At 42.7% G+C, this 27870-nt stretch overlaps 2 protein-coding genes across 10 annotated transcripts in view; one reads left to right on the top strand and one right to left on the bottom strand.

Annotated features, from left to right (window-relative positions):
• The window catches only part of CARMIL1 (capping protein regulator and myosin 1 linker 1), a 281077-nt gene extending 254111 nt beyond the window's left edge, over positions 1-26966 (bottom strand). For 2 of the 5 annotated variants that reach the window (XM_010980137.3, XM_064476244.1), the window contains exons 1-2: positions 26327-26848; positions 21424-21521 (exon numbers count right to left, since the gene is read on the bottom strand). In XM_010980137.3, coding sequence (XP_010978439.3) covers positions 21424-21521; positions 26327-26366 — 138 coding nt within the window. In that variant the 5' untranslated portion in view covers positions 26367-26848. Of the gene's footprint in view, positions 1-21423; positions 21522-25921; positions 26069-26326; positions 26849-26906 lie in introns of those variants that run through there. The other 3 variants (XM_031435099.2, XM_010980139.3, XM_064476247.1) reach the window with 3 other exon arrangements.
• LOC105089138 (cytidine monophosphate-N-acetylneuraminic acid hydroxylase) overlaps positions 1-27870 on the top strand; it is a 216514-nt gene that overhangs the window by 72826 nt on the left and 115818 nt on the right. The window lies entirely within an intron of this gene.

Here is a 27870-nt window from a genome sequence, read left to right as displayed (position 1 = left end):
AATCTTGTACACACATGTTCATAGCAGCATTATCCACAATGGCCAAAAAAGTAGAAACAACCTAAATATCCATCATGGATAAATGGATAAAGAAAATGTGGCATATCCACACAATGGAATAGCACTCAGTCATGAAAAGGAGCGAAGTGCTGATGCTACAGCAGGAATGAACCTGCAAAACATTATGTTAAATGAAATAAGCCAGACATGAAAGTCCCATATAATTCCTTTTACATGAAATATGCAGAATAGGTCGATCCCTAGAGACCGAAAGTAGATTAGTGGTTGCCAGGGGCTGAAGGGGATGGGAAGATGGGGGTGAGTGCTAAAAGGAATGGGGTTTCTTTTGTGGGAATAAAAAGATCCTAAGGTTGATTGTGGTGATGGATGCACAACTGTCAATATGCTAATAACCACTGAGCTGTAGATTTTAAATGGGTGCATTGCATGGTATATGAATTATATTTTTAATAAAGCAGCTTAAAAATAAGAGATGACAGGGTGGGCGGTGGGGGGGGGGTGCTGGGAAGCGGTCTCAATTACAGGAGGCAGGGGAGAATTTGTCTCCTGAACCCTTAATCTCCAGCCTCCAGCACAAGGCCAGATGCATGTCAGGGGCTCCATGAGTATTTGTGGAATTGATAGCTGGCTCCGTGACGAGGCCCAGATGGGCCTTCTCCCAGGTAGATGCTTCCACCTCGGGTCGGCCTGAGGTTAACCACTCAAACAAGGAAACAGGCTTTGTTTATATTAAATGATCCTCCACCTTCACTTACAAGACAATCCAGATTCCAATATCCTTGCTGATTACCAACTGAACGGGTTTTGAAAGACAGGAAAACCTTATTTTTTACGGTTCTACTGTTTCAAAAAGAAAAAATTTCCCCACAGGACAACAGTCTGGCCCCTAGAACCTCACATGAAATCCTGCTAATAAAGGCTTTCTCAGCCACAGTGAGAAAGGAGTTTGAAAATTGCACTGGTCAAAGTCACATCTACTCCACAGTAGTAGGACTACAACCTCCAACTGCCGACGTTAAGCTTAATTCCTGTGAAATTATAGTTTGGGCTCAGCTGTGGTCAGCAGCAAACCACCAGGAGACCAGAAATAAAGGCTCAGGGAAACTAAAGTCACAAAAGCAGTACTTTTGTGCTACTGCCCCTTTTGTCAATAAAAATAAAATGTTTACATCTGTGTTGAAAACACAGTGTAATCCACATGCAGCCATTTTTTTTTAGCCACAGCATAACTGGATAGCTAGGTCACTGAGGGTCTTATCAGTGTCTGAGTGCCTACATCCACAGGCACCTGCCGTAACAACACAAGCTTGCTATAAATAAGCGGATAACTTCCTGAGCCAAGAGGTGAAAATTCTGATTGTCTATTAAAAATAAAACCAACAACTACAAGAACCCATCTTTCACCCATCCCCCATCTCTTTAAAAATGCTTTGAGATTCAGTTAAATGCCTACAGAACGACCAAAGGAAAGGCAGTCTAAAAATCAGAACTAATATGACCTAGAACTACCCCCAATAATATTCTCTTCCCACACTATTTTGACTCCCAGTGGAAGCTGTTCTCCAAGATCTAAATACTTTCCTGTTTTACTACCTTCTTCTTTAGCATTTATTTTTAACAGCAGGGATAATCGCCATTGTACAACCAAGAGAACCTAAATATCAGATCTTAACTGTGGCAAAACAAAACTCGGAAATAATTCCAATGTGTTACTTATAAGCTAATCTCTTTTTAAAAAATTGTGTTTTAGGGTATGTGGCACATCTAATCAATGTATTAGTAAACAATTATTGCTGAAATAAAGTGCAAAAAAGGTGGCCATGGATGGAAAAATGCAGATCAGGTCAAGGAACTTCCAATGAAGTGGAAAACAGGTATCCAAACAAATGAAATTCAAGGAAGATGAATAAATTCCATGATATAGGTACGTAATCAAAGTGCTAACAAATGCACTTGGTTCACTTTTCTAATTTAAAGTTCCAAGTGGTTGATAAATATTTGAGGACATTTCTTACAAGCACTTTTTAAATGGCCAGGGCACTACAGAAAACAGTGGTAGTTCCTCAAAAAGGTCAATGTAAAATTACCATATGATCCTAGAAGTCATTTCACTCCTAGGTATATACCCAACAGAACTGAAAGCAGGGACTAGTACAAAAACGTTCACAGCATTATTTACAACAGCCAAAGCACCCAGCAACAGATAAATGGATAAATAAAATGTAGAACATTCATACAATGGAACATTATTCAGCCATTAAAAAGGAATAAGGGGGAGGATATACCTCAGTGGTAGAGCACATGCTTAGAATGCATGAGGTCCTAGGTTCAGTCCCCAGTACCTCCATTAAAATCAATAAATAAATACCTAACCTTCAACACCAAAAATACAAAGACTGATTAAATAAAAATAAAAATATTACAGAAAGAGACTCACAAACATAGTAAACAAAGTATGGTTTCCAGGGGAAAAGAGGGTAGGAAGGGATAAATTAGGAGTTCAATATGTGCAAATACTACTATATAAAAAATAGGTAAAAACAAATTTCTTCTGTATAGCACAGGGAACTATATTCAATATCTTATACCTATATTCAATATCAATAACCTATAATGAAAAGGAACATGAAAACGAATATAGGTTTGTATATGTATGACTGAAACATTATACTGTGTACCAGAAATTGACACATTGTAACTGACTATACTTCAATTTAAAAAAAAAAAAAAATGTTCCAATACATGCTACAATGTGGATGAACTTGAAAACACTATGCTCCCTAAAATCAGCCAGACACTAAGGGAAAAATATTCTATGATTCTACTCATATGAGGGACCTAAGGAGGCAAATTCATAGAGACTGAAAGTAGAATGGTGGTTTCCAGGGGCAGAGAGAAGAAAGAAATGAGGCATCATTGTTTACTGGGCACAGAGTTTCTGTTTGGGATGAAGAAAACGTTCTGGACATGGATAGTGGTGATGGTTGGAAATTGACTATACTGCATGCCACTGAATTGTACACTTAAAATGGTTAAAATGGTAAGTTCTATGTGATGTATATTTAACCATAATTTTTTCAGTAAAAAAAAAAATTTTAATGGCTCAGGTATATAGCAGCTCAATGAACATGTCATAAGTGGTGGAGACAGGCACGGGCCTCCCTCTCCGGACAGTCCAGCCACAGGCAGTCCTGGAGGCCAGAAACCTACCCGACTGCTATGTATTCACAGACGAAGACAATGATCTCCAAGTTCCCGTAAGAGAAACACACTGCTTTATTTTGCGAGCTCCCAGCTAAGGGGCAGGAACTGCCCAAAATTTAAAAAAAAAAAAAGTTAGAATAAAAAATTATCAACAGCCCCCACTGCATGCAACTCACTAAATAAAATATAAAAGTCCAAACTTGAGAATGAGGGCAGTGATGCTGAAAGAGCGGACCTCATGAGAGAAGCCAGAGTGGGAACAAACTGTCTCGTCAACTTGCCACTTGTTTTAACTACTCAGCAAAGTGAATGGCAGTCAATCTACAGTAGCAATACTTAGGCGAAAGCTCCCCAACCCACCTGAGGGGGAAAATAAAGACTAGTGAGTTATCTTACCTTTTGAAAGGCAAAGAAATGAGGACTCTAAAAGAGGGGGGGAAAAAAACTTCTTCATGCATTATTAACTGAATGAACAGGGCCTTCTCCTAAAATACGAAACACTCTCGCGATATTCCTGGAACGAGGCTCTTCCATCCCTGCGCTGCACAGCAGACCCAAGGACGTTTCCACAAGCATCAGCGCTAACCACTCTGGTCTCCTGATTCCCAAGTTCCACAGCACTTTAAATGCCCCAGCATCTTTCCCCAACCAGACAGGCAGACAATGCCCATTTGTTTTCTGCCACTGGGACAGCAGGGGGAGAATTCTGCTCAGAGTAAGAGTCAGACGTGCCAAAATCTAACCCCGGTAAACATGTTCGAAAAAGCTTCTCACCTCTCTACTGGAACGCAAAGCAGTCAAGCCCCTGGAGGCCAAAGGGCCAGACTTCCCAACTGAAGTTCAACCTCATCCAAATGATCAAGTGTAGTCAATCCTAAAACATAAATCCAATCCATACCGGCAGTGTGAGACTCAGGGGCTCCCAGTCACTGCTCTGTCCTGGCCTCTCTCAAGAGTTTTAAGTTTTTTAATAATAAAACTGCAATATTTAATATGTTCCAACTAACACAAACAATTGGACACATGAGGAGTTAAAACTGAATCCTGGAATCTTACATCAAAGAAAGCCTTTTCCTACTTGAATGTCCTTCAGGGCATCCCAGTTATGAGGTCAAGAAATCCAAACTTGAACTTGTCCAGCTCCAACGAACTCCATCCTCCACCCTCCACCCCCACTCCCACACAAATCAGCAGATTCTATTATTGGACAGCTTTGACTGCAGGGGAGATTTTTCTGAGTTTCAAGACAATCCTCAGTCCCTGGTAGTTTTTATCCATTTTAGCCCCAGTTCAGGACCATAGACAATAAATCTACACCCTCTTCTCTGTGGTAGCCCCACCCATATGTGAGGACCACTCAGGACTGGGGAGAAGCCAGACTCATAGCATAACCAGTGCACAATCAGTGAGAGTAATAATGTATTTAAGGAAACTTTCCCCGCCCCATTTCTCAATACTTTTTTTTAAAACAGAGTGTTCTGAAATTACCTAAACATTTACAATAAGCAGACTGATATCTGCCTCGACTTCTGTTTCTCAATTCAAACACACCAAAGGAGATCCCTGGAAAAAAAAAAAAAGAGTTTCTTCTTCAACTTTAATTCAGTCACTCCCAAGGCATTGCCTTCTTCCTTCCAAACACAATTCGTTTACACACAGATGGTGTGCAATAATTATTTGGTAAGTGAAACATTTCAATAATCGTCCTAAAAGTAGGATGGATGAATGTGTCTTCTGGACATATTTTTTTCCAACTGGCTAATTTGTAAAGTGTCAGAAGCAGATATGGCAACAGTCCAAAGGGATATGCAAATTCTAATATATTTAGTTCCCTTGTGGAAAAGATAAAATACAATAAATAAGTTGTCAGCTTTTCTGAGTTTCATGGGATGCTGGTGTCCTATGAAATGTTAATCAATGCTTCATGAAATGTATAATATATATTAAGTAAGCATGCTAAAGGTTCTAACAACAGAGAAAGGAGAAACCTGTTTAGGTTTGGGAAACACAGGGCCAAAGTCCCTGGAAGCATTTGGCTTCCAGCATATCTATTCATATTTTGGGAACAGGATCTCTTCCCCAATTTAGGAAACCCAGGCTCAGAGCTACACAGTTTCTTCAGGTTTATATGCTGAAAAGGATTGCTAGTGGAACCAATAAGAAAGGAGATGCTTTCCTGGCTTTTCCAACAACTGTAGATGAATATTCAGGTGACAGTTTTACTTGTTTAAAAATAATAAAATGAAATAGCACATCATAATTTTATCACACAAAAGCAATGAAGTGTCACTTCTGAAAGCCTCAGAAATCTTTTCATTGAATCGGCATAAACAGCTCTCACAATGGAAAGAAAGACTATCTTTCCGAGCAAAGAAGGGGCGGGTTACCAGCAAAAAGTGGAAAGTACATCCAATTTCTCTCCCATGAATGATGAAGCCAAGCCTTCACAAACAGGAAATAAATCACTCTCTCTGGCATGATGTGTAGAAAGGGCAACAAGAGAAGTGACTCATTTGCACGACGGTTCACATTCCGGAGACGGCGGCACAAACACTGCACAGTACCATGACAGGGAGACGTGACCACCTTTCTTCTTAAGCATCCCGTCATCTCCGGGTTGGGAACTGGGCGTAATGGGGAGCAGAGCTCAAGTGAACTAGTCAGGGAGCACGTAATGGCTTTCCTGACTGCACTAATCACTCTGACCAAAGCAGAGTCCAGTCCAAGTGGCTGCAGCTGGCTATTCTCCCTCCCTTGCCGCACGACAGTTATTGATTCCTGCATCCTGCACAAAGCTAAATTAAAGATGCACTATGTCAGATAAGGCTGCTGAGTAAAGAGACTCCGCAGGCCCCTGAGAAAACCATCTTAGACTTGAGATTTGTACCCCAGGCCTGGGTCATTTACTAGGCAACTATTCTGTGTCTACCACGAAAATATCTCTACTAGAGGTGGGGGCGCTCCATACAAAAGGACAACAAGGAAATCGTCCTAGGCTCTCGAGTAGTTGACTGTCTCCTCCAGGATACTAATCTGAGGATAAGAGAATCCTGACTACGTTCCTGGTCGGGTCCCAAATCTTTTAAGCTGGATGTGAAAACAAGCACTGGCCCACATTCCCAGACTCTATTACCCTGATGGAATTCAGCCAACCTTCCGAGCACAATGTAAAATGTTCTGTATCTCCACTCACTCCCCTCTAGAGAGATGTGTGTGAAAGAATCCAATGGATTTGCTGCATGAAAGTACTTGTATCCTCTTCCAGGTTTTAACAGGAAAGAGAGGGAAGAAGGGGTGACTAGAGGAATAAGAGAGGTGCCAACGAACTGGATAGGGTTGATGTCAATAGTTCAAACTGGATAGAAATTTCTTTAGGCCCACTGAATTTTTAGCAAATGATTCACAAGGTTGATTTCAACACTCGACTGCCTGTACTTTCATTGTTGTTGGTGTTTTTGAGGGTGTTTTTGTTTTTCTTTTTTGTTTTTTAAGGCTCTCTTAGCACCTCTCTCAAAAGAGATGGTACTGAGATGCCTTAACAGTAAATGCTAAAAGAAAATGTTATTGGAGTCAAAGCAATAGGTCCTTGGAATGGACATGGTGGGTTGGTCTCTTTGGTCTGGCACAAGGAAGTGAAGCAAGGTCTGGGGTTTTCTGAAATATGCTCTGTGCATATTTGTTTTGGGCAAGTCAACGAGACATGCTGAAATGAACAGCTCCCATCTCCCACACTTTTCTGTAACGTTAACTTCAATTGTCTATCGGGATCCCACGTGGAGAGTGTTTTTAAATGACGAGGCAGGGGCCACCCTGGTGCTTCTGAGGCAGAGCCAGGCTGACAGTCTCCACTTTAAGGGAGCAGCGTGCTAGGAGGCCTGCCTGCAGGGACCACCCGGTCTCCTAATAGGAGTGGATATTTGCTGGGCTCCTCCAGGTGACAGGAAGAGACATATACTGAAGCTGCCTCACTGAATGATGGTCTAACATGAGGATACCTAGGGCACTAAGCAAGAATGGGAACCCTATGAGCAGCTGCCCAGTTGGGTCTTGTACAAAATGAAAACACACTGTTCCGAGACATTTTCAACAGTCTGATTCACTGTTCAGCTTTGGAATCACCCTTCGAAAGCAGCTTTCAGGGCTCAGCCACCCTCTTCCTGCTTCTGCTGTTCGTGCCACAGCTGGCTCATAACGGCCTCTGCACACTCCCCGGCTTCTGCTTGCACAAAGGCTTTTACTGGCTCGTGCCTCCCGCCTTCTTCTGTTTCTGTGTCTCAGACTCCCAAGAGGAAGAGTTTTTTGTTTGTTTTTTTAATGGAGGTACTGGGGATTGAACTCAGGACTTCATGCATGCTAAGCATGCGCTCTACCACTGAGCGATACCCTCCCCCACCCCCAAGAGGAAGAATGTCTATCCGATACTGGTCAGCCTTGTTGGGCAGAGCTGCGAGGGATAGGCTGTTGGGTGGCCTACAGAGGCTGACCTTGGGAGGTCACGACCATCCTGAGTTTAATCAGTGGTGGCCAAGGCGTGGGGATTCTGGTCGCAAGCCCAGGAATGCTAAGGAAAAGACCCCCTCAAAAGGAAGGAGTGGACATGATGTGCTCTCAGAGGGGACCACTATGACCAGCAGACGCCCAGCATGACCTGCCAAGTAAAAGTCATTTTCCTAAGCAGATTCCAAAGTTCTGTATCTGGCAGCTTTTGCATATTTCTCAACAAGGCTTATTCGACAGGTATCCAGTAGTAGTAAAGAATCTAACCCAGTGTTTCTCAAATTTCAGTTTGCATCCAAATCACCTGAAGGGCCTGTTAAAATGGATCACTGGGCCCTACTCCCAGGGTCTTCACTTCAGTGGTTCTGGATGGGGCTCCTATGAATTTGTGTTGCTAACAAGTTCCCCAGTGATGTTCATGCTGCTGTTCTCAGGACCACATGTAAAGAACCAGCAACCAAACCAATAGGTTTTTTGGGTTTTTTCCAAACCAATGGTTTTTAAACTGGGTGTCTTAAAATAAGACAAACTTCTGCTTTGGGGCAATCTGTTATTTTTGTTTTATATAAAGGTATCTAAATACTTCAAAAATAAGTATTTTAAAGTGCCTACGGATTTTTAAGTAAATTAAACATAGCTGTATTATAGAACTTGTAAATTTTCAGACTTGAATATAACTTTGTCAGCTAAGTATGACACGGTATGCATTTGCTCTTTGACATTTCAGGATCCGCTGATCTAAACCAGTGGTTCTCAACTGGGGGGCAATTCTGCCACCCAGAGAATGTCTCATAAAGTCTGGAGGCATTTTTATTTGTCATAGTTGAGGGAAGGTTGTGAAGCTGCTGGCATCCAGTGGGCAGAAGCAGGGATGATACTAAACATCCTATAAAGCACAGGCAGCCTTACAACAAAGAATCACTGGGTCCAAAATGTCAAGAATAGTACATGCACTGAAAGTAGTACATATGTTAAGAAAAAAACCTTTCTTAAAGATTTTTTTTCAAAATCGAAGTCCCCTCTTTTAAGAGCAGTAGAGTGAAAAAATCCTAAACCCAATGTGGAGACAGCCAATGCTGGCTTAAAGAGCTCTGAGCAGAGAAAACACTGCAACAGGTCTCTTGCACAGGGCTGGGAAAAGACGCAAAGAAGTACTTCCTTTGGAATATTTATATAAAATATACCCCAGTCATCTTTGTCTATGGATATAGAGCTAGATTCTCATATTCAGAGCATTTAGCACATCTTACTGACCCCCCAACAGTAACAACAGTTAAGACTTCTTGATGACTTATTATATGCCAGACACTATTTAAAATATTTTATATATAGATATCTCCTTTAATTTTCAAAACAAGTCTACGATGTAGGTTCTATTATTCCACCCATTTTATGGATGAGGAAAGCGAAGTTAGTTAGACAGCAGGAAAACAGTAGTTTTAGGATTCAAACCCAGTCAGATGGATCCAATTACACAGAGAAAGCTGCTAAAAGAGAAGGAACTATAAAATGTCTGTGAAGATATTTAAAAAGCAAAAAGGTCATCCCTGAATTTCAGACTAACTACGCCACAAGCATTACTCTCTGGAATATTAAAGTATGGAGCCCAACTCTGATGCATAGAGAAACTGGCTCTTCCCAGAGAATACAGAATCAACCAAAAAGGACCCGAGTGTGAAGGCTTCCTGTAAACACAGCACTGCTGACAACACTGTTTCAGCTCCACGGACAACCCGCATGTGTCAGATGCAAAGACAGAAGCTTCATTAAGTCGCTGCAGTGAGAACTCACAATAGGAGGATGGTTAAGAAGCTGTAAGTGACAAAGTGCTAATAGCCTCTCCTTTGCTCCAGATGTTTTGTTTTAAGTAACACCAGACAGGGGAGATTGGATCAACTTCTTGCATCCAGGCCTTGTGAAGAAAGAGAGAGAAATATTGAACAGAGACAACCTACCATGTTCCTCACAGAAACCACTTAGTAGTAGTGTAGAATGAAGGGGGAATGAGCGGGTGGAGTTAAAGGGCTATTTCAACTCCAAAGGTCTTTTTCTAGAGAGGCAAACTGTTGAAAAGGAAACAGTTCCCAGAGCTTCACAGTTAATTCACAAATGATGAATACTGAGGGGACAAGAGTTCTGATAAGGAGCAGGACGCCCAGACAATTTAAATGGAAACATCCACACAAACAAGCCAAGCATCGAATGAACTAAGCCTTTCTCTGCAGCCTGGTTTTGATTTCATCAGCACAAGCAGTGCCTGTGATTCAATGAACTGAGTTGTACGAAAAGTTTCCCCAGACTGCAACAATTTTGGTCCTCCAAGGATGCAGGCAAAGAATAGAAACTGGTCCAGGGCGATTTAGAAGAAAAGGAGCTGTAATGATCTGAGTGCCAAACTGACCTGTCCAAGAACCACAAGCGCTTCTCCCCCCCATCTCAGTTTCATTCTCATGCCTACATGGTATGATATAATCTTTTGGTTGCCAGTGACAACCGATTTAGGACAGATGAATTCAGGAAACTGAAAATGCCCACGGGTAACACCTAACCACCCAGCCTGGACATCGCCAGCCACACTTTAGCTCAGATTCAACAAGACAGTGTTGCGAGGTGCCAGGGAGGCAGGAATCAAATCACAGAGAGACTGTCTTAAAAGAGACTCTGCAAGACTTCTGAAATCTCAGCAACCTCCCCACCTCTTGTTCTCTCATTTTCCCTCATCTGTTCCATACAGGGACTGGAAGCGTAACTCTGAAAATGTGCTTCTGTGCTTGTTTTCTGCTAAGCAAATAACAGGGGGTAACAAGTGGGGGGTGGGGGTTCCCCTCAGAAACCTCATCCCACCTGCCAGTCTTGGAAAGAAAGACAACCACAAGCAACGTGGTACACAAGGGCAGCGCTGAAAGGAGAGGAATGCAGGCTGCACCCTGGAGGGATCACCAAGGGAGAGAGGGCTCCAGGAGCAGCTCACTGGGGCGGGGAGCCAGGGGTCTTCGTGAACTAGACACACCCCTGTGGTGGGGAGGGGCAGAGTCAGGGAAAGGGTGAGAAAGTGCGTGCGGAAGAGAAGTGGGAAGTGAAGGACTCCTCTGCAGATGCATTGGGAAGGACATATGACTTAAGGCTATTGCTGGGGGGGGGGGGGGGGCAGGTATAGCTCAGTGGTACAGTGCTTGCTTAGCATGCACGAGGTCCTGGATTCAATCTTCAGCACCTCCATTAAAAAGATAAATAAGTAAATAAAACCTAATTACCTTACCCTCCCAAAGAAATTTTTTTTAATTTAAAAAAATTAAAAAGAGATGTATTGTTGGCTACACAGATGAAGTCAATTGCCTTCAGGACAGCCTGAGAGAAAAAGTAATGTCTCCTTTCCTCACAATACTAAAATATCTTCTAAGATGCCAGTACATGCACACTGGCTTAGGGTTCTCCTTAACCACAGCTGGTCCAATGAAGTACCAGAGGCCTTATCAGTAGCAAATCTGCTCAACTACCATTTATCAGGGCACTCAAGGACCCAAGGTAAGGAAGTCTTGGGACCAGGGCAAAGTTCCAAGATCTGAATGGCATAGTGCAGTCTCACACCGAGCTGGGGTTCAGCAAAGGAAAAGCTATGGCTGATTGAAGAGAAGCCAAGTCAGGGATAATCAAGAGCTGTGACTCTGGAACCCCATCAGCAGCCACCAGCAAACACCCAGAGCCACAGGACTTCATGCCTACAAACTTACTGCAGTAGAAGAAAACACAGCCACGCAGGCAGACCTAAAAGGTCCCTGAGTACAAGAAAGAAGTTTGCCTCGGGAGCTAAGGGCCAAGGAGCACTTGCCTAAGAAATACAAGGACTTAAAAAAAGAAAAAGAAAAAAACAGTCAGTCTGCTAAGTAGACTTTTTTAAAGACAATAAAATTAACAAGGTGGAGAGATGATTCTCTATTGAGACTTTCAGAATAACAATCAGGTGAAAAACACATCATTTTAAAAAGTCCATCAGGCAGCAAGAAGTCCACTTCCAGGAGTTTATCCAAGAAAAATAAATGTGAGGATGTACATATTTATAAGACAAAACATTAGAAGCAACTTAATGATCTCATAAGTGTTAGATAAATTATGGTGCACCTCTCAAGTGGGAGAATGGACTGCCATACAAAATTCATACCATGAATACACAGTCTTGTCATGGAAAGCTTTGACCTCAAAAATTAAAAGTCAACTACGAAATAGTATTCGTGATTCCATTCGTAAATTGTATCATGTAGTTTATGTATATTAGCACAGGAAATTGTGGGAAACACTTACTGATATTTTTTCCAGTGATTGCATCCAAATTGATAGGACTAGGTGATGCTTTGGCTTAGCCTTCTTATATTTCATAGCTTGTTAGTGATGCAAATACCATAGATACTTCCAAAATTTTAAAAACAAAAAGAAAACTTTTATTTGGCCAAGCCACGTGCAGCTGGTAGTCTTCACTTGGCACCTTGATCGATGCTTCCTACAGGGTCTGGAGAACAGATTCTGTGATGCCACACACTACAGTCCCCCCTCTGAAAGGCACAGTCCACAGAAGCCCAGTAAAGACTCTGAGAAAATCTGTTTTCTTCAGCTGGAAAAAACTGTTTATTCAGTTTAACAGTGTTTGCCAAACATTTGTGATCCCCAAACACCTACAGTTTAAAAGGCTCACTGGTGAAGTAGGATGAGTCCAAAGTGAGATGATTAGAACAGTGAAAAGTCAGAAAGCAGGGGGAGGGTACAGCTCAAAGTGGTAGAGTGCATGCTTAGTGCGCACGAGGTCCTGGGTTCGATCCCCAATACCTCCTCTAAAGAAAAGTAAATAAATAAACTTAATTACCTCCCTCCCCCGCCAAAAAAAAAACTAAAAAATGAGTCAGAAAGCAATGTCCTCTAAGGACTGAGACTCGCAGGAAGTGAGCATATTTCACCTGACTAAAAGACAAAGGAAAAACATGACAACTGTCTTCAAATACCTGACCTGCACTCATGTAGGAGGGAGCAAAATCGTCCTGTGATTTTCCAGTAAAGCCAGTAATTTACACTAGAATGAATGCAGAGAAGCTACTGGGAAACAAATTCCAGCCCAAACCAAGAAAGGACTTTCTGAGACTCTTGTATCAATGGAAATACTGAAGCAAAAAGTGGATACCCAGCTATCAGAGATGCTACAGAAGCAACTTCTTATAGGCTAGGATGCGTGCTTAGATGGCCATCAAAAAGCCTCCAGCCCCAAGACCCTCTGGGCAGCAATCTAGGAGGGCAAGGTCTGAACAAACTTCCCCAGAGTCAGCTTAAGTCAGTCTGTCCACACCAGATTCTGCCTGGAGGACATGCCTATTCATCCCAGTCAATGCCCATAAATGTCTCCTGAGACCCCCAAAGCCCAGGAATCAGTAGGAACAGATACCTGTTTCTTAGCACGAACTCAGCATATTCATTTCAAACCCCTGCCACAGGCTGGAGATGCTGTAAGTACAGCTCAGGGCTTTTGTACATCCCTGCTTTTACCTCTAAGAGGACTTGCTGTGCAACTGGAGTCTCTGAAGAGTCCCAGACATCTGCTGGCCAAAGTTCATAAAGAGATAATGTTTCCAAAAAAGACAAATTCTCTCCCAAGCAACCAAGATGAGAGAAAGGACCCAGTGGGTGAAAGTGACCAGACTGTTTTATTTACACACACACACCCCCACTCCAAGCGTCCTCTCCTTTCATTTTACCCCTCTTTACTCAAAGAATTGCAGAAAATGATATACTGAGAGAGGGAGGGATTGACGGGGAGAGAGAGAATAGAGCAGAACAAAGATTTAAACAAATTTCTACTGTAGAGCACAGGGAACTATATTCAATACCTTGCAGTAACCTATAATAAGAAACGATATGAGAAGTATTATATGTATGACTGAAGTATTATGCTGTACACCAGAAACTGATGCAACATTGTAAACTGACTATACGTCAATTAAAAAACTGTATAGAAGAACAAAGATTTAGACAACAATAGGCCCCATATATATCAATCCAAACCCCTGCATTCTGTTAAAAGATAAAGAATCCTTTTAGAAACGGGAGGATGATCAAGAGGGAACAGTTCTATCCTTCATCAGATTTTAGTTGCATTTACAATCTACTTTAACAATAGATATTAAGAGTGTTTCTAGAAAAATGAAACATAAAGATATTACCGTAACTTTTTGTTTCGTTTTCTCTGTACCCTATTTCATAACTATGGAAAAAAAGTTATCTTTTGCATAGTTATAAAATAAGTAACTTTTTAACTTAGTTACCTACTGATCTCCCAATTCATTGCATATTCTGGTTAGATTTCCTGGCTCCTCCTGCTCCACAATGCCCCCTTCACACTACTTGAAGAACACTCCCTCTCCTCCCCACAGTGTACCTAAATGCCCTGGTCCCAGGGTGCCTAAGTCCCAGAGGCTGAAAAGAGGATCTTTTTAAGAACAGTGAAAAGTTACACCAAGCCTGGTGTATGTTCAAGGCTTCTTGTTCAAGGTCATTTGACTCGCCTATCCTAACTACAAAAGAAACTGGGGCAGATGCAGATGAGAAAGTAGAATGTAAATGCAGCTCAGGTAACAAGTTCAAGCTGGCCAGAAAGAACTGCCCCCTGCAAACACATGCCCAGAGCCAGAGCCTGCTCCAACTCCCTACCCAGAGATCAGTGGGAGATGACTCCAGTTCTGAGTTGGGGTAAATTCCGAAGCCCTCAAATATGGATTCTTTTATTTTGAATTTCCCAGAACTTTGCCAGGACCCTTGGCAAGAAGGAGTGGTCTCGACAGCCACTCCTGAAGATTGTTTCAATGTTGCTGTTTTCTAAAGCTCAGTTTTCTGGACTCATGTAACTTCACCCAGGTGCTTTGAAAATTACCTATGCAATGAATTGTAAGTGATCCTTAAAAGTTGAGACTCCTAACAGTTCCACAAAGAGAACTGTTCGAATTACCCAACAACAGGTACAAGAGCCTCCTGCAGAGGGAATTAAACCCAGAGGGCTCAAACAATGATTTTTCAACAGTGTTTCTTCAGAAGCCACTGCAATCTACAAACATCTGATGTGAATTTCATTCTTACATCAATTTTAACTGCTGGAGTAAAACACAAACACATGATTTGATGTTACACAAAATTTAACTTGTTTGAGATCAACAATGAGGTAAGCTGTGCTGTCAGGATAATCCACTTTTGTGCAGAACTCAGGATACAGCTTCTCTCTCCTGACATCTCTATTTACTTGGAAAGCATCCTGAGATTGCAAAACTAGCTATTTTAAAAACTGTGATATTTGTACTATTTCACGGGTAAATAGGGAGTCTCTCTATTATGCTGCCAAAACCAAATCTAATCCTCTCTTCTATTTCTAAGCTATGGTCATCAAAACAGCCTCACGGAAATCACTGATGGCATTTATGCCAGTATTTTGGATTTTTAACTATAAACCTGCAAAACACACTTATACTCATAAAATAGCACTATTTTATTGGTTCCACAGAAAATTATGTGTCTTTATAAGACACAATTGGTTTTTAAAAAGTCTAAGAACCATCAGCTAAGGTTGATGTCACTTGAGCTGTAAACACACAAATTCCAGCGTGAATATTTGTCTGTGACTATGCCACAGGTCATGCTGCTGAATCAAGCTGGGTATTAGAGACGGGGGAATTAGGAAAATATTAAACAGACTAGCCATGCAAAGTGAGCATGGCCTCGTGTGAAAGAACAATGCTTTCCAAATTAGAGACTATCTGAGATTTAAAATAATTCATGATGGTGTGGGTCAGATGCTTATAAAATTTTTAAGTGAGAGTGAGCTATTTCATTTTTAATGCAGTTTTTTAAATAAACAGGTAGGAGTAGAATTTATATTTTAAGGAAAGACAGCACTGTCACCAAAGTGTTTTAAGGGCACATGTTACCCCAAATAATATCCCTTTTATTTGTTATCATTTTTAAAGTTAACTTAAGTTACTCCTATCAAGCCTAATTAAGATACTCAAAAGTTATAAGCAAATAGCCAAACAAGAAAAAATGTCAAAGAGACTCCAGATTAAGTTTTCAAAAGAAAATAAATGAACACTAGATGAATGATGATGTTTTTAAGGGAACAAGGGAACAAAGTGACATGGTTACATTGGCATACCACTTCCTGCTCAGTCTAATAAGAAAGAAGTCCTGCTTCTGGCCCATTTTACGAAGGGTGTGGAAGAACAAGGAGTTGGCAAAGATGATGGAACCCAAAGTCCAAAGTGAAACTGAAAAAACACATATCAGACCAGGATGGAACATTTCGGAGCCACCATTCTGGAGAGCGAGGAGGCCACATTCCTCTCCCCCAGGCAAGCAACAGCAGCAGCATGGGTGGGCAGAGGTCGCCAAGGACCTTGCCTCCTCCTGACAATATTTTTCTTTCAATCGTTAGTCCTCAAAAAAAATTCCCAGGCAATACCAAATGCCACCACAGGTTTGGAGAGCCTAGATCACACACACATACACTGCTGGGAGGACTACACCATGATACGGCCGCTCTGGAAACTCATCTGACAGTTTCTTCTAAAATTAAACAGAAAATTCCTGTACCATCCCTCAGTTACACTCTTTGGCATTTAAAAGGGAGAAACGGAGACTTATGTTCACACAAAAACATGGAAACAGTAGGGGGCGGGGTATAGCTCAGTGGCAGAGCGCATGCTTAGCATGCACAAGGTCCTGGGTTCAATCCCCAGTACCTCCATTAAAATAAATATACAAACAAAATACCTAATTACCTCCTCCTCTGAAGAAAAAAAAAACCCACCAAACAACAACAAAAATCTGGAAACAAATGTTTATATAAGTTTCATTCCTAAGAGCCAAAAATTGGAAACAACTTACCAGTCCATCAATGGGTGAGCGAGGAAACAAACTGTGGTACATCCATGTCACACAATACGCCTCAGCAAAAAAAAAAAAACAAAACAAAAAACCCAAAGGATATAACAACTTGGATGAATGTCCAGGGAATTATTCGAAGAAAAAAGAGCCAATCCCAAAAGGCATACACTGTGTGATTACTTATGTACCATTTTTGAAGTGATAAAATTACGGAAATGGAGAGCAGATCCGCGGCGACTAGCAGTCTGGCAGGTAGGTGGGTGTGGCCATGACAGGCAACTGGAAGGAGCTTTGTAGTGATGGAAACGTTCTGCATTTTACAGCAACAGTGTCAACATCCTGTTTGTGGTCATGTCCCGTAGTTTTGCAAGTTAGGGGAAACTGGATAAAGGGTACAGAAGGTCTCTCTGCATTACTGCTTACAACTGCATGTAAATCTACAAATAACTGAAAATGCAAAGTTTGATTTTTAAAATACAGAAATTAAATTACACTTTTAAAAGTCCAGGTACTGCAAAAACTGGGTGAAGAGTCAATTAGCAAGTAGGAGGAAGGACCAAGAGTCTAAGAAACACAGAATCACTTCCTAACAACATCCCCTAAAGACAAGACAGAAAGATATTATTACAGCAACAGATGACATGGCACCAGGATGTGGCTTACAGCAGACCTGCCCGCCACTTAGATAAAAAATACAGGCCAAACAACTGTTCCCTAGGAGAACATTCCCAATGATGGAGAGCCTGTTCTGTCTTCCCATTAACTGGTCCCAAAGGCACCAGCGTGGGCCTGCTACATCCCAGTTTCCTAACTTACAGTCATTCCATATAAGTTTGGGAAAGACAGTATACTTTATCTCATACTTAGAAATCTACAATGCACATACGGCATTAAAGACTGAATCAAAGCCATGCAGTAAAGACACCGGTTTATCCTTGTGTAACACCTGATTGCTATTTGACCACAGAACACTTTCCCTGCTGAACATTCTATCCTTTCTAATTTCTCTGGACCAGCACATACCTTAGGAATTTTGGATCTTGTCAGTTGCACCCTATCCTGCTAAAAAGGTACCACAAATCATAAATAAATGCTTGCCTTATGATGAACTAAATTCAGTCTCTCAATAAAAGCAGTGGATATTTAATGGGCATTGGAAGGATGGGCATTTTCTGTGCCACTGAGAAAACTATTGCTTTATTATTTTTTGAGTGTTTCTCATATGCTAGGCATTGTGCTAAGTAAGCAGTGTTAAAAATACATCCGAGTCAATCTTCAAAGAAGCCATTTACAAACAGATACTCTTCTAAGGCCTGTTTCACGAGAGAAAGGAATTGAGGTTTAACAACGTTATAAAGTGGCTGGGCTGCGGTGTGAACCAGGTGTGACTCCAAGGTCCAAGTCCTAAGTGCTGAGCCCTTCTGCCTCCCTAAAGAGGGGAGGAGGAAGTTCAGCTGACGGGCATTGGAAACAGGTGGTGGGAAAAGACCTGTTTAACCAGTCCCAACTTTACCTGTTACCCAACTACAAGGAAAGGAATCAGCTTCACGCCGGCCATTCTCCACCCTGAACCCCTCAGTCCAGCTGTACTTAATCTGTTTCGCTAACATGCTAAGCTTTCTCTGGCTTCCCGGCATATTCTGTTTCCTTTTTCTAGAACATGTCTCTACTCTCTTCCTTTAGCAACTCTTATTCATCCACTGGGTGTCAGCTTCGGCTTCCCTCCATGCCCTCAGGACCGTGGGTCATGTGCTGCCCTAGCCCCCAATCATCCTGCTCATAGCACATCTCAAAGCACTGCCTGTTGAGATGTTGATCTCCCCAACTGGACTGAGCTCTGAATTCCAGGAAGTCAGAATCTGTCCATCTTGTACATACCATGTGTCTGGCCCACAATAGACACTCAACAAGTATGGAAGAAATTGACGTATCAATCAAATTAACGCAGGGAGCACTAATCCTTCTAAGGTCGAAATCTTCTCCATCATTGGTTGAAAGTTTGCAACCACTGAGTAACAAGCCAAAGGATGTTTTCTTTCTATTTGGAGCATAAGGGTGAAACAGCTAGACTCTGAGTGAGACAGATCTGGGTTCAAATCTCAGCTCTGTCATTAAATAGCTAGACAGCCTGAAGCAAGTTACTCTAGCCTCTCCAAATCTCAGTTTCCTCAAATGCAGATGTAAATAGTGTCTACCTCAGAGGGCTGCTGTGAGATCGAATAAGGCGATGTATAATTAAGTGTTCAGCAGAGCGCCTAGCACTTGGTCCCTGTTCAATAAACAGTAGCTCTTATGACCATGAGAAGAAGGAAGATGAAGATAAATGCTCTACAAAAGATAAGCGATGTGGGGAGGGTATAGCTCACTGGTGGAGCACGTGCCCAGCATGCACAAGGTCCTGGGTTCAATCCCCAGAATCTCCATTAAAATAAATAAATAAATATTTTTTTAAAAGATAAGCTAGAAATAGTATAAAGTCTCAAAGTACAAAAAGTAGGAACCAAGTAACATACAACATACTCTTTGCTTTATAAGGAAAAACACCAAGGGTGAGAGGGCACTGGGGGAAAGGAACAAGAAATAAAAGTCAAAAAAATAAATACTGAAAGTACTGGGTCAACTCATTTATAACCTATTTTACTGGACTGACAGCCAAAAGAAACTCAGAAATGCAAACTATCAGGAGAGTCCCCCAAGGTTTTAGTTTAAGTAGCTGAATTTCTCTAAATTCATAAACTCTAAAATCAACAACTTAAAGGAGGATAATTCGTAGACCATCTTGCTCAAACCTGAAGCTTGTGAAACCTTGAATATTTCTATTAATAATTCCTGCCCATGCAAGTAAGGAACAGCCAAAACAAGTTTACACCAAGCCACTAGAAACTGCTTGGATTCCAGATTTGGGGAGATAAACTCAAATACACTTAAACTCAAATACATTTGTAATTTGGTTACAATCTTAACTCCAACTAATGTTAAGATAAGCCCCCCTCAAAAAATCTTAACAGTAAGAACTAATCACAGCTATTTTTATGGTGCTAACTTTATTATATAGGACATTTAAATTTGTCTTTGCGATTTAAACTTTGCAAATTTGACTTATGGCATAGGTTTATTCTTACTTTGATTAGTATCCATGTCAAATAATACCACGTACCATGTTAGACTGTTGCAGCAAATTCTACTTGATATTTAAGTTGTAGACAGGTGAATTCATCTTGTGATCAGTTACTGTAAATATATGAAACAACAAATGGCAGAAACAAACTTTCTTCTCTCTACACGACCATTGCCAAAAAATACCTCTATCGTATGGCTGAACAATATTAAAGAAAGCATGCTCTAAGGAAATGTACTCTTCATTAAAGCTAAATAAAGCAGAAGGATGGCACTAACCACTTCTGCTATGATAACCTTAATTATGCAATCTACATGAACACATTTTTTTTGCAGGACAAAAGTCACACAATCAAGTTTTTCCACTTTCATTTCTCTGCCATCCTAACATATCCACTGAGAAGTAGAAGTTATCCATCAACAGCATAATCCTTCCAAAAAAAAAAAAAAAATAGCATAATCCTTCCATCTCCAGGGCAAGGCAGTCAGATATTTTAAAAGATTCTCGGGGGGGAGGGTACAGCTCAGTGGTAGAGTGTGTGCCTAGCATGCACAAGGTCCCAGTTTCAATCCCCACTACCTCCAGTATAAATAAATTACCTCCCCTCCTAAAAAAATTAAAAGATAAAATAAAAAAGATTCTTGAGACCGATGATATTGAAAAGATACTTCAAATTCTGTCACAACTTCAAGTGAAGAAATAGAATATTAAAAATATGCTCTTTTAATGACACACTCTTGGGATTTGTTTTAAAATACTCCAGAAAGGGAAAAAAATGTGGAGAAAGAAAACAATATTGGCAAAATGCTAAAAACTGTTGAAGATGAAAGAAAAGTATACAAGGTTCCATACGCTATTCTCTACTTTTGCATGTTACAAAATTCCTAATGACAAAAAGATAAACAGAGGATTCTCTCCAATAAAAACACAAACAAGATGTATTTACCTAAGCTTCAATTAAGGTTCGCCACAATTTCAACATAGAAACCACTAAAACACCACCAAAGGCCTTTCACCTTTCTAAAGGTACCACTCAGGCATTGACAACTCCCTACCAACTCTGTGCCCAACAAGGCCCAAGCCCTCGGACCCCAGCGACTCCCCCCACAAGCTGAAGGGAACCCCCCTACCCCAGCCCCATCTCAGCACTAGCAGATACTGCCTCCAGCTGGCATTTCCCTCCAAAACACCACAAACCAAGGTAAAAATGACAAATGTTTTCTTCACATTCTCAGCTCATCACCCTGAGATGGATGCTCGCATAAAATTTGAGAAACTTTAATAATTAAACTGACATGATATGAATTTAAACTCCTCCCTCAGTCCTTACAAATAATAACAGGCACTCAGCTGTAACAAAGGTAAGTAAGCTCCATTTAGCATCCAACTTTGAAGAACTTGAAAACAGTCTATAGGAGGTGACCTGGTTGTGGGTGACTTTTATGACTTTAAGAAAGACAATTCTGAAAAAATGTCAGTCTCTAAAATTTAAATTATGCTACTTTTAATTTTCCATGGACAAATATTCCAGTTAGCCTAGGACAAAATAGGCACCAGAACTTTAAAAACAAATAAAAAACACAGAACTAGTGGTGCATAAAAATCAAGCAATCGAAACAATGAAGGGAAAAACCTCTTCACTTTCAAACTTTTTTTTAAAAACCATTAATACTTACCAGCACCTTGTTTTCAACTTTGTCCCCCTTAACTTCCAATTTCACTTTCTTCTTCAATGCAATTTTTATCTTTCGGCCAATAACATCCTTTACGCTTTCTGAAAGAAGGGAATAGTTCTGTTATATTCTTTTATTAATAAGAAAAAAGCATGGGGGCAGGGGGCAGAGCATTTAAAAGAATATTTTTGGTTGTTTCTATTGTTGTTTTTTTTTTTGGCTCTTTTTAGCAAGCTTGATAATTATCAGTCACCCAGTATTTAATGAACGCCTACTTTATGCCCTGTTTTTTTCCTCCTTGCATTTTATCTTATTTTATTATTGAAGTATAGTTGATTTATAATGTTGTGTTAATTTCTGGTGTACGGCATAGTGATTCATTTATACATATATATTCCTCTCCATATTTTTTTTCACTATAGGCCGTTACATGGTATCGAATATAGTTCCCTGGGCTATACAGTACAGCCTCATTGTTTATCTATTTTATATACAGTAGTTAGTATCTGCAAATTCCAAACTCCCAATTTATCCCTCCCCCCTTTTCCCCCTAGTAACCATAAGTTTGTTTTCTATGTCTGTGAGTCTGTCTGTTTTGTAAATAATTTCATCTTTTTTTTTTTTTAGATTCCATATATAAGTGATATCATATAGTATTTTTCTTTTTCTTCTTGGCTTAATTCACTTAGTATGATGATCTCCAGGTCCATCCATGTTGCTGCAAATGGCATTATTTTATTCTTTTTTACATCTGAGTAGTATTCCATTTTATATATATATAAACACACACACACACCACATCTTTATCCAGTCATCTGTTGGTGGACACTTCGGCTGCTCCCATGTCTTGGCTATTGTAAATAATGCTGCTATGAACATTGGGCTGCATGTATCTTTTCGAATTAGAGTTTCTTTGTGCTCAGATACTGAGGCAAATATAAAAGCATATGACATAACAGCAGTCCATACAGGGCATGATATAATCTTGCTGGGCAAACAGGATGCATACACAAGAAAATAAAAAAGAGCAACGTCAGGCAGCACCACAGGGCACTCAACTGCAGGCAGACCATAAGCCAAGAGGAATTCATAAACTCCCTTGGCTGATTGTGTCTGGTCCCCCACAGACTCTGTGTTCCTGACAATGCCATGCGAATATTATCATCATTTTCTAGGAGTGCCTTGACATGAAGGCTGGGAATTATGGCAAAGAACCTGACATAGACCAAACAATTTAGCCAGGTTGCTCCTGGCCATCTGCCCTTCCAAAATCATCACAGCACAACACCCTCCAAAGAGTGGTCAAAGGCAATGGAAAAGGAGGAACTGAGAGAGAAGGGGAGACTTGAAAAGTGGGATAGTGGTGGAAAGGTCTTCCTGGGACTCCTGTGAGTCCCCCAAACTGAACAGGTCCCAAATCAAACTCATTGTCTTCCCTGCCCCACCTCTGGCCCCGAATGAAGCTACAAATCCTGTTTATTTCCAACTCCTTTCTCTCGGACAGACAGTCACCTCCTCTCCTAGAACTACCCCGTCAATAGCTCTGACCCCCCAGGGCCAGACCCTGCCTTCAAGGCCTCAGAATCTCTCATCAGAACTAAGCCCATGACTTCCAAGCTATCAGCAGCCCCTGGTCCCTCCAGAACCAAAGTGACCCTTCCACAGCCACTGATCTGACCACGTCCCTCTTGCTCTATGAGTCACAGTCACTTCTGGATGAATCCAAACCTTGCAGTGTGCCACTCAAGGCCTTTCACATTTTTTCAGCTTAATTTCTCTGAACACACTTAAAGACCTTATCATCTCCATCTTTTACACCCCTAGGATTTTGTATATATCATTCTCTTTCCTGGGTTGCACTTTCCCTATTCTCCTCCAGGTTAGATCCTACTTTCCTTCCAAACATAGCAAATTCCTCTATACCCCCACAGCTCTGTATTGTGTATTATAATCATTTCAGTTTATTCAGATTTTCAACAAATATATATACACAGAAATAACCTGTGTACCAAGTATTTTACCAGGTGCTGGGCTACGGATGCCCCTACCTTTCACAGGAACTTACAATCTAGTGGAAGACTTGGATTAATGCCACTAGACCAAAATGCACTCCCTACCATGAGATCACAACCAAGGAGATACATGAAGACTTCATGTAGGAGGGGACAGAAAGGACCCCTGAGCTGAATCTTGGAGTAGGAAATAGACCACTGGTTTCCAAAGCAAAGTATACATTACAATCCATTGAAGTGCAGAAAGAAAACAGTAGAATTTTTACGTCTATTTGCAATATGTTTCAGTTTATGTTTTAGATTATACACACTAAATGAAGTAGGCATTGCAGCTTAACAAATAAATGTTTATTAAAGGGTGATCAAAATATTCTTATTGGAAACCCACAACAAGTTTAGAGCCACTAAGAGAAGAGTGCAGGAGGGGAGGATAGGGCATTGCCAGCATAAAGAAGGGCAGAGAATATGAAGAAGTAGTTCATTCAGGGAACAGCAATGAGATGGAATGTTTCTTGGGGGTGGGGGGATGGGGACTCGTGGGGGAGCTCACTGCACAGAGAGTTCTCTATGTAGCTTCCTATCTTATCAGAACCCCAAACAGGGACAGGCTATTCCTCCGTCCCCTAAGAAGAACTGTGGGAAATGAGCATCTGAAATTGACTTAGTATATACACATAAGTAGCTTATGATGAAAAAAACATAGCAAAATGAATATATGTATATCCATGTATGACTGAAGCATTGTGCTGTATGCCAGAAAATGACACAACACTGTAAACTGACTATACCTCGATTTAAAATATATATATATACATATATTTATTTATATACACACACACACAGAAAGACTGGAAAGTTACATACCAATAGGTTATAAGTAGCTATCTTGGAGTGGTACTATGGGTGACATATATTCTCATTCTCTGCACTTAAAAAAAAACTTTTTAATAAAAAGCCTGTATTACTTCAATAAACAGAAAGATACACAACACGTGTTTTAACTGCCTTGAGGGATTAGCTTCAGGAACTACATTGAGGTTTCCACGTGGTTGCCATTTTGACTTGATGAGAGCAGAATGCCTGTGAGCACTTGAAATTAGAGGGAAAAGCAGATGCAGAAATTACCCCCAGCCCAGACTCATTACCATTTAAAAGCCCAGAAAAATCATGTTGAGCATATCACAAAAACATGCGTCACCTGGTTGAAAGATACGTCAGATGGGCAGGACTAAATAAACATAAAAATTCCATTTCTAAATAAGGGTTAAATTCAACTTTTAAAACATGCCAAAGGATTTATTTGAGAACCATCAATATAAACCAGGTACCATATTTCCATCCCAACCTTCACTACCCTTTTTCTTGGGTCTAAGTCATTACCTATATTTTTCATTACCAGGCTCAAGTAATTTTAAAAATCTGCCACCATCTTTAGTTATCCTCATCCCCCGCCAGCAAGGCAAACTCTACCCTAAATTCTCTTTGTCAGGACCTCTGGAGGCATCTTCAGAGGCTCTGGGCATTTGTTTCCTTTTCCGAGTAGGTTACTGGCAAAACCTCAGCCTCCCAGAACTGGATGGACCACTCACTCCCAGCGGACTCTACAGGGTTAGGGAGGGAAGAGGCAGAAGTACGACTGCGGGAGTAGGTGTAACTTTATACCCTAAATTTGGTAAAGAGCTGGGTTTTGGAGGTTTTTTTCAATCAACAAAAGCAAAAGCTTCCATCTTCCATGCAAACCTAGCAACAGCTTCATTTCATCAAGTTTCACCTGCTGAGTTAACAGTCACTAAATGGAAGAGCACACACAAACTCCTCCAAAGTACTATGGTTAAAAGGAGAAACAAGCGGGGCAAATTCCTCAACTGCAGATGAATGCGCGGTTAGAGCTCCTCTCGTTGTCAGCACCAATTAAAAACCATCTTTCTGAGCTTTGTAGTGTGCCAAGGATGGTACAGTGAGGAATATAGGTCACTGGGGCTCAAAACACACGCGCAAACACGTACCTTGTTACAATACAACATGCTACACACACACAAAAGCTTAAACACTTGGTTTGCAAAACACTCTTCCCCCTCAAAGCTCATTTTAACTCTGCCTTTTAACCCGCCACATTATTAAGTTAAACCCCAAGACAAAATATTCAGCTCCTCCCCCCACCAAAAAACAAACCTCAAGGGACACAAACAATGGGTCACCTTGTATAGGGTACCACACACGGGTTCCCTAAGAAATCCGGGGTTTGGAGAATCGGTAGGTTAATTATTATTAAAATAAGGCTTTTATCATTAACCCTCAATTTCCTGGCCCGAGTTTGCGTCAGTCTTGTAACCCTTTCCCTCCCAGTTCGCTATGCGAAGCCACGCCTTGCCAGGCTCAGTCATTATACCGGACTAGCGCCCCCTCCAAGTCTGTACAGCAGAGGGGCACCTCCCGCCGGGTATTTTCTGGGGGCCGGGGGTTCCTGACAAGTGCCGGAGGCGACCTACTGCGCGCTCGCCAGCCGTCCTGGTCCTGGGTTTGCCCGGACTTGCCGAGTTTGGGGCACTGGGCTGGGCGCTGCAAAGGTTTCTCCTGGCTTCCAGAACTCCTCAAACCCAGGCAGCCCGTCCCCTTCTTCTGCCAACCTGGGCCCCCAGGTCGCGCAGGGAGGAGGCGCCTGGGGGCTCCGGAGTCCTCCCCACGCCGGCCCTCTCAGGACTCGGCTTTTCAGGCGGTCACACGGGAGCAAACTTCCCGGCGCCCCCCAGCGACCCTGCCCCACTCCACTCCCACCCGAGGGGCGCCGGGACCCGGCGGGACGTGCGGGGAGGCAGAGGTAGGAAGGGAGGCGGAGGTGGAGGTGAGGGGGACGCAAAGACATAAGGAAAAATCAACAAACGCGCGACTCTTACCTATCAACTCCCTGGGCACCTCGGAGCTCTCCTCGGTCATGGTGGCCCTCTAGGTGCAGGGGGTGCTGCGGATCCAACTCTGATTTATGGCCCCCCGCCCTCCCCCGAACCCCTCAATTTCTTACGAGGCAGATGCAGTTTGCAAATGGGAGTAGGCAAGAAAGCGGGGGCGGAGATGGAATTTTGCCGCGCCCCCCCCCGCCCCACCAAAAAAAGAAGAAAATTTTAAAAAAAGGAAAGAGTTGCAAATCCGAGGTGGGTCTGCGGCTGCTGCTACATGACGCCTCCTTGCAGTTCCCGGCGGCGGAACGGAGCCCCTGCGGGACTGGGAGCAGCTGCGGCTGTGGCTGCGGCTGCGGCTCCCGGCTCTCAGCGGCGTCGCTCCGGCCACTGCCAGCTCCCGCCCGGCCCCGGCGCCGCACCTATCGCCCTAGGTGAAAGCGGAAGGCGTGCGGAGAGGCGGGGAGAGCGGGGCGGGCGACCGGGCTTTCCTCGCGCTCCTGCCGGGCTCCGGCAGGGCGGGGGCAGCTCCGGCGCTCCTCCTCCTCGTTTTCCTCCTCCTCCTGCGTTTCCTCCTCACCTCGCGAGACCCGGCCTCCGCACGCGTCCCAGGCCGGCCTCCTGCGCCCGGGCGCACGTTCCCCGGCACGGGGCGCACGGCCGGGAGGCACGCGGCGCTGGGCTGCGGCGGCGGGCACGGCGCTCCTCCTCTCAGCCTCCCTCCCGAACCGCCGAAGCCCTGCTTCTGGAGAGGGGGCGAGAGAGCCCGGGAGCCATCTGCTGGCTGCCGGGGAGGACTGCCGGCTGGGCCTCGGCTGCCCGATGCCCTGTCCCGACCTTCCGGCGGGGCCGAGGGCGCCAGGAGAGCGGAGGCTACAGACTCGCGCAGATTCCGCAGACCCATCTGCACGGAAACCAGGCCGTACTGGGAGCCCTCTATGCCCTTTCCTTTTACAGCCCTCCCTGTGACAGGTTGGCGTTTCCTTCGACGTTATTAATTTTCCATTTCTGGGGCGCAGGAGGTAGACGAAACCTGTAAGTACTAACCAGATAGTGAGAAAACACTTTTTTGTGTGCTCAGCGGGCGCTCCGCCGCCACCGTTTGACGTCTCAGACATTCGAAGTGGGAGAGCGCCTGGAAAATGCCTTTCACTTCCAGAGGAACCTACTTTAACCCCAGAGCAAATTCAGACAGTTGAGCGTTTCGCAGAAGCCAGAATAAGCCTGCTGATAGGTCTGATCTCACCTGACCCAACTCTCTCCGACTTCCCCCGGGCCCCGCCCCTACAAGAGACGACGTCAGGGCCAGAAGCCTTGGGGGCGTCTCAGTTGTTGCCTTACTGCCTGGCGGCTGGGAATGCCTGTCTAATCAGGTTCTGGTTTTAAGGACAGAGGGAAGGGGAGATAGGAAAGGAAAGGGAATCCCACGCATTGATAGTCTAGTTTTAAACACTGCTGTCTACCTAGGACCCCCACGAATCATCTTCAGCCTCTCCGCCTGGCATTACCAAGGAAGGCATTTACCCTTCTAACCTCTCTCACTC

This window comes from Camelus dromedarius, chromosome 19, assembly GCF_036321535.1.
Source record: "Camelus dromedarius isolate mCamDro1 chromosome 19, mCamDro1.pat, whole genome shotgun sequence".
NCBI lineage: Eukaryota > Metazoa > Chordata > Mammalia > Artiodactyla > Camelidae > Camelus > Camelus dromedarius.
Note: the sequence above shows the minus strand (reverse complement) of the source record. Positions and strands in the feature narration are given on the sequence as shown.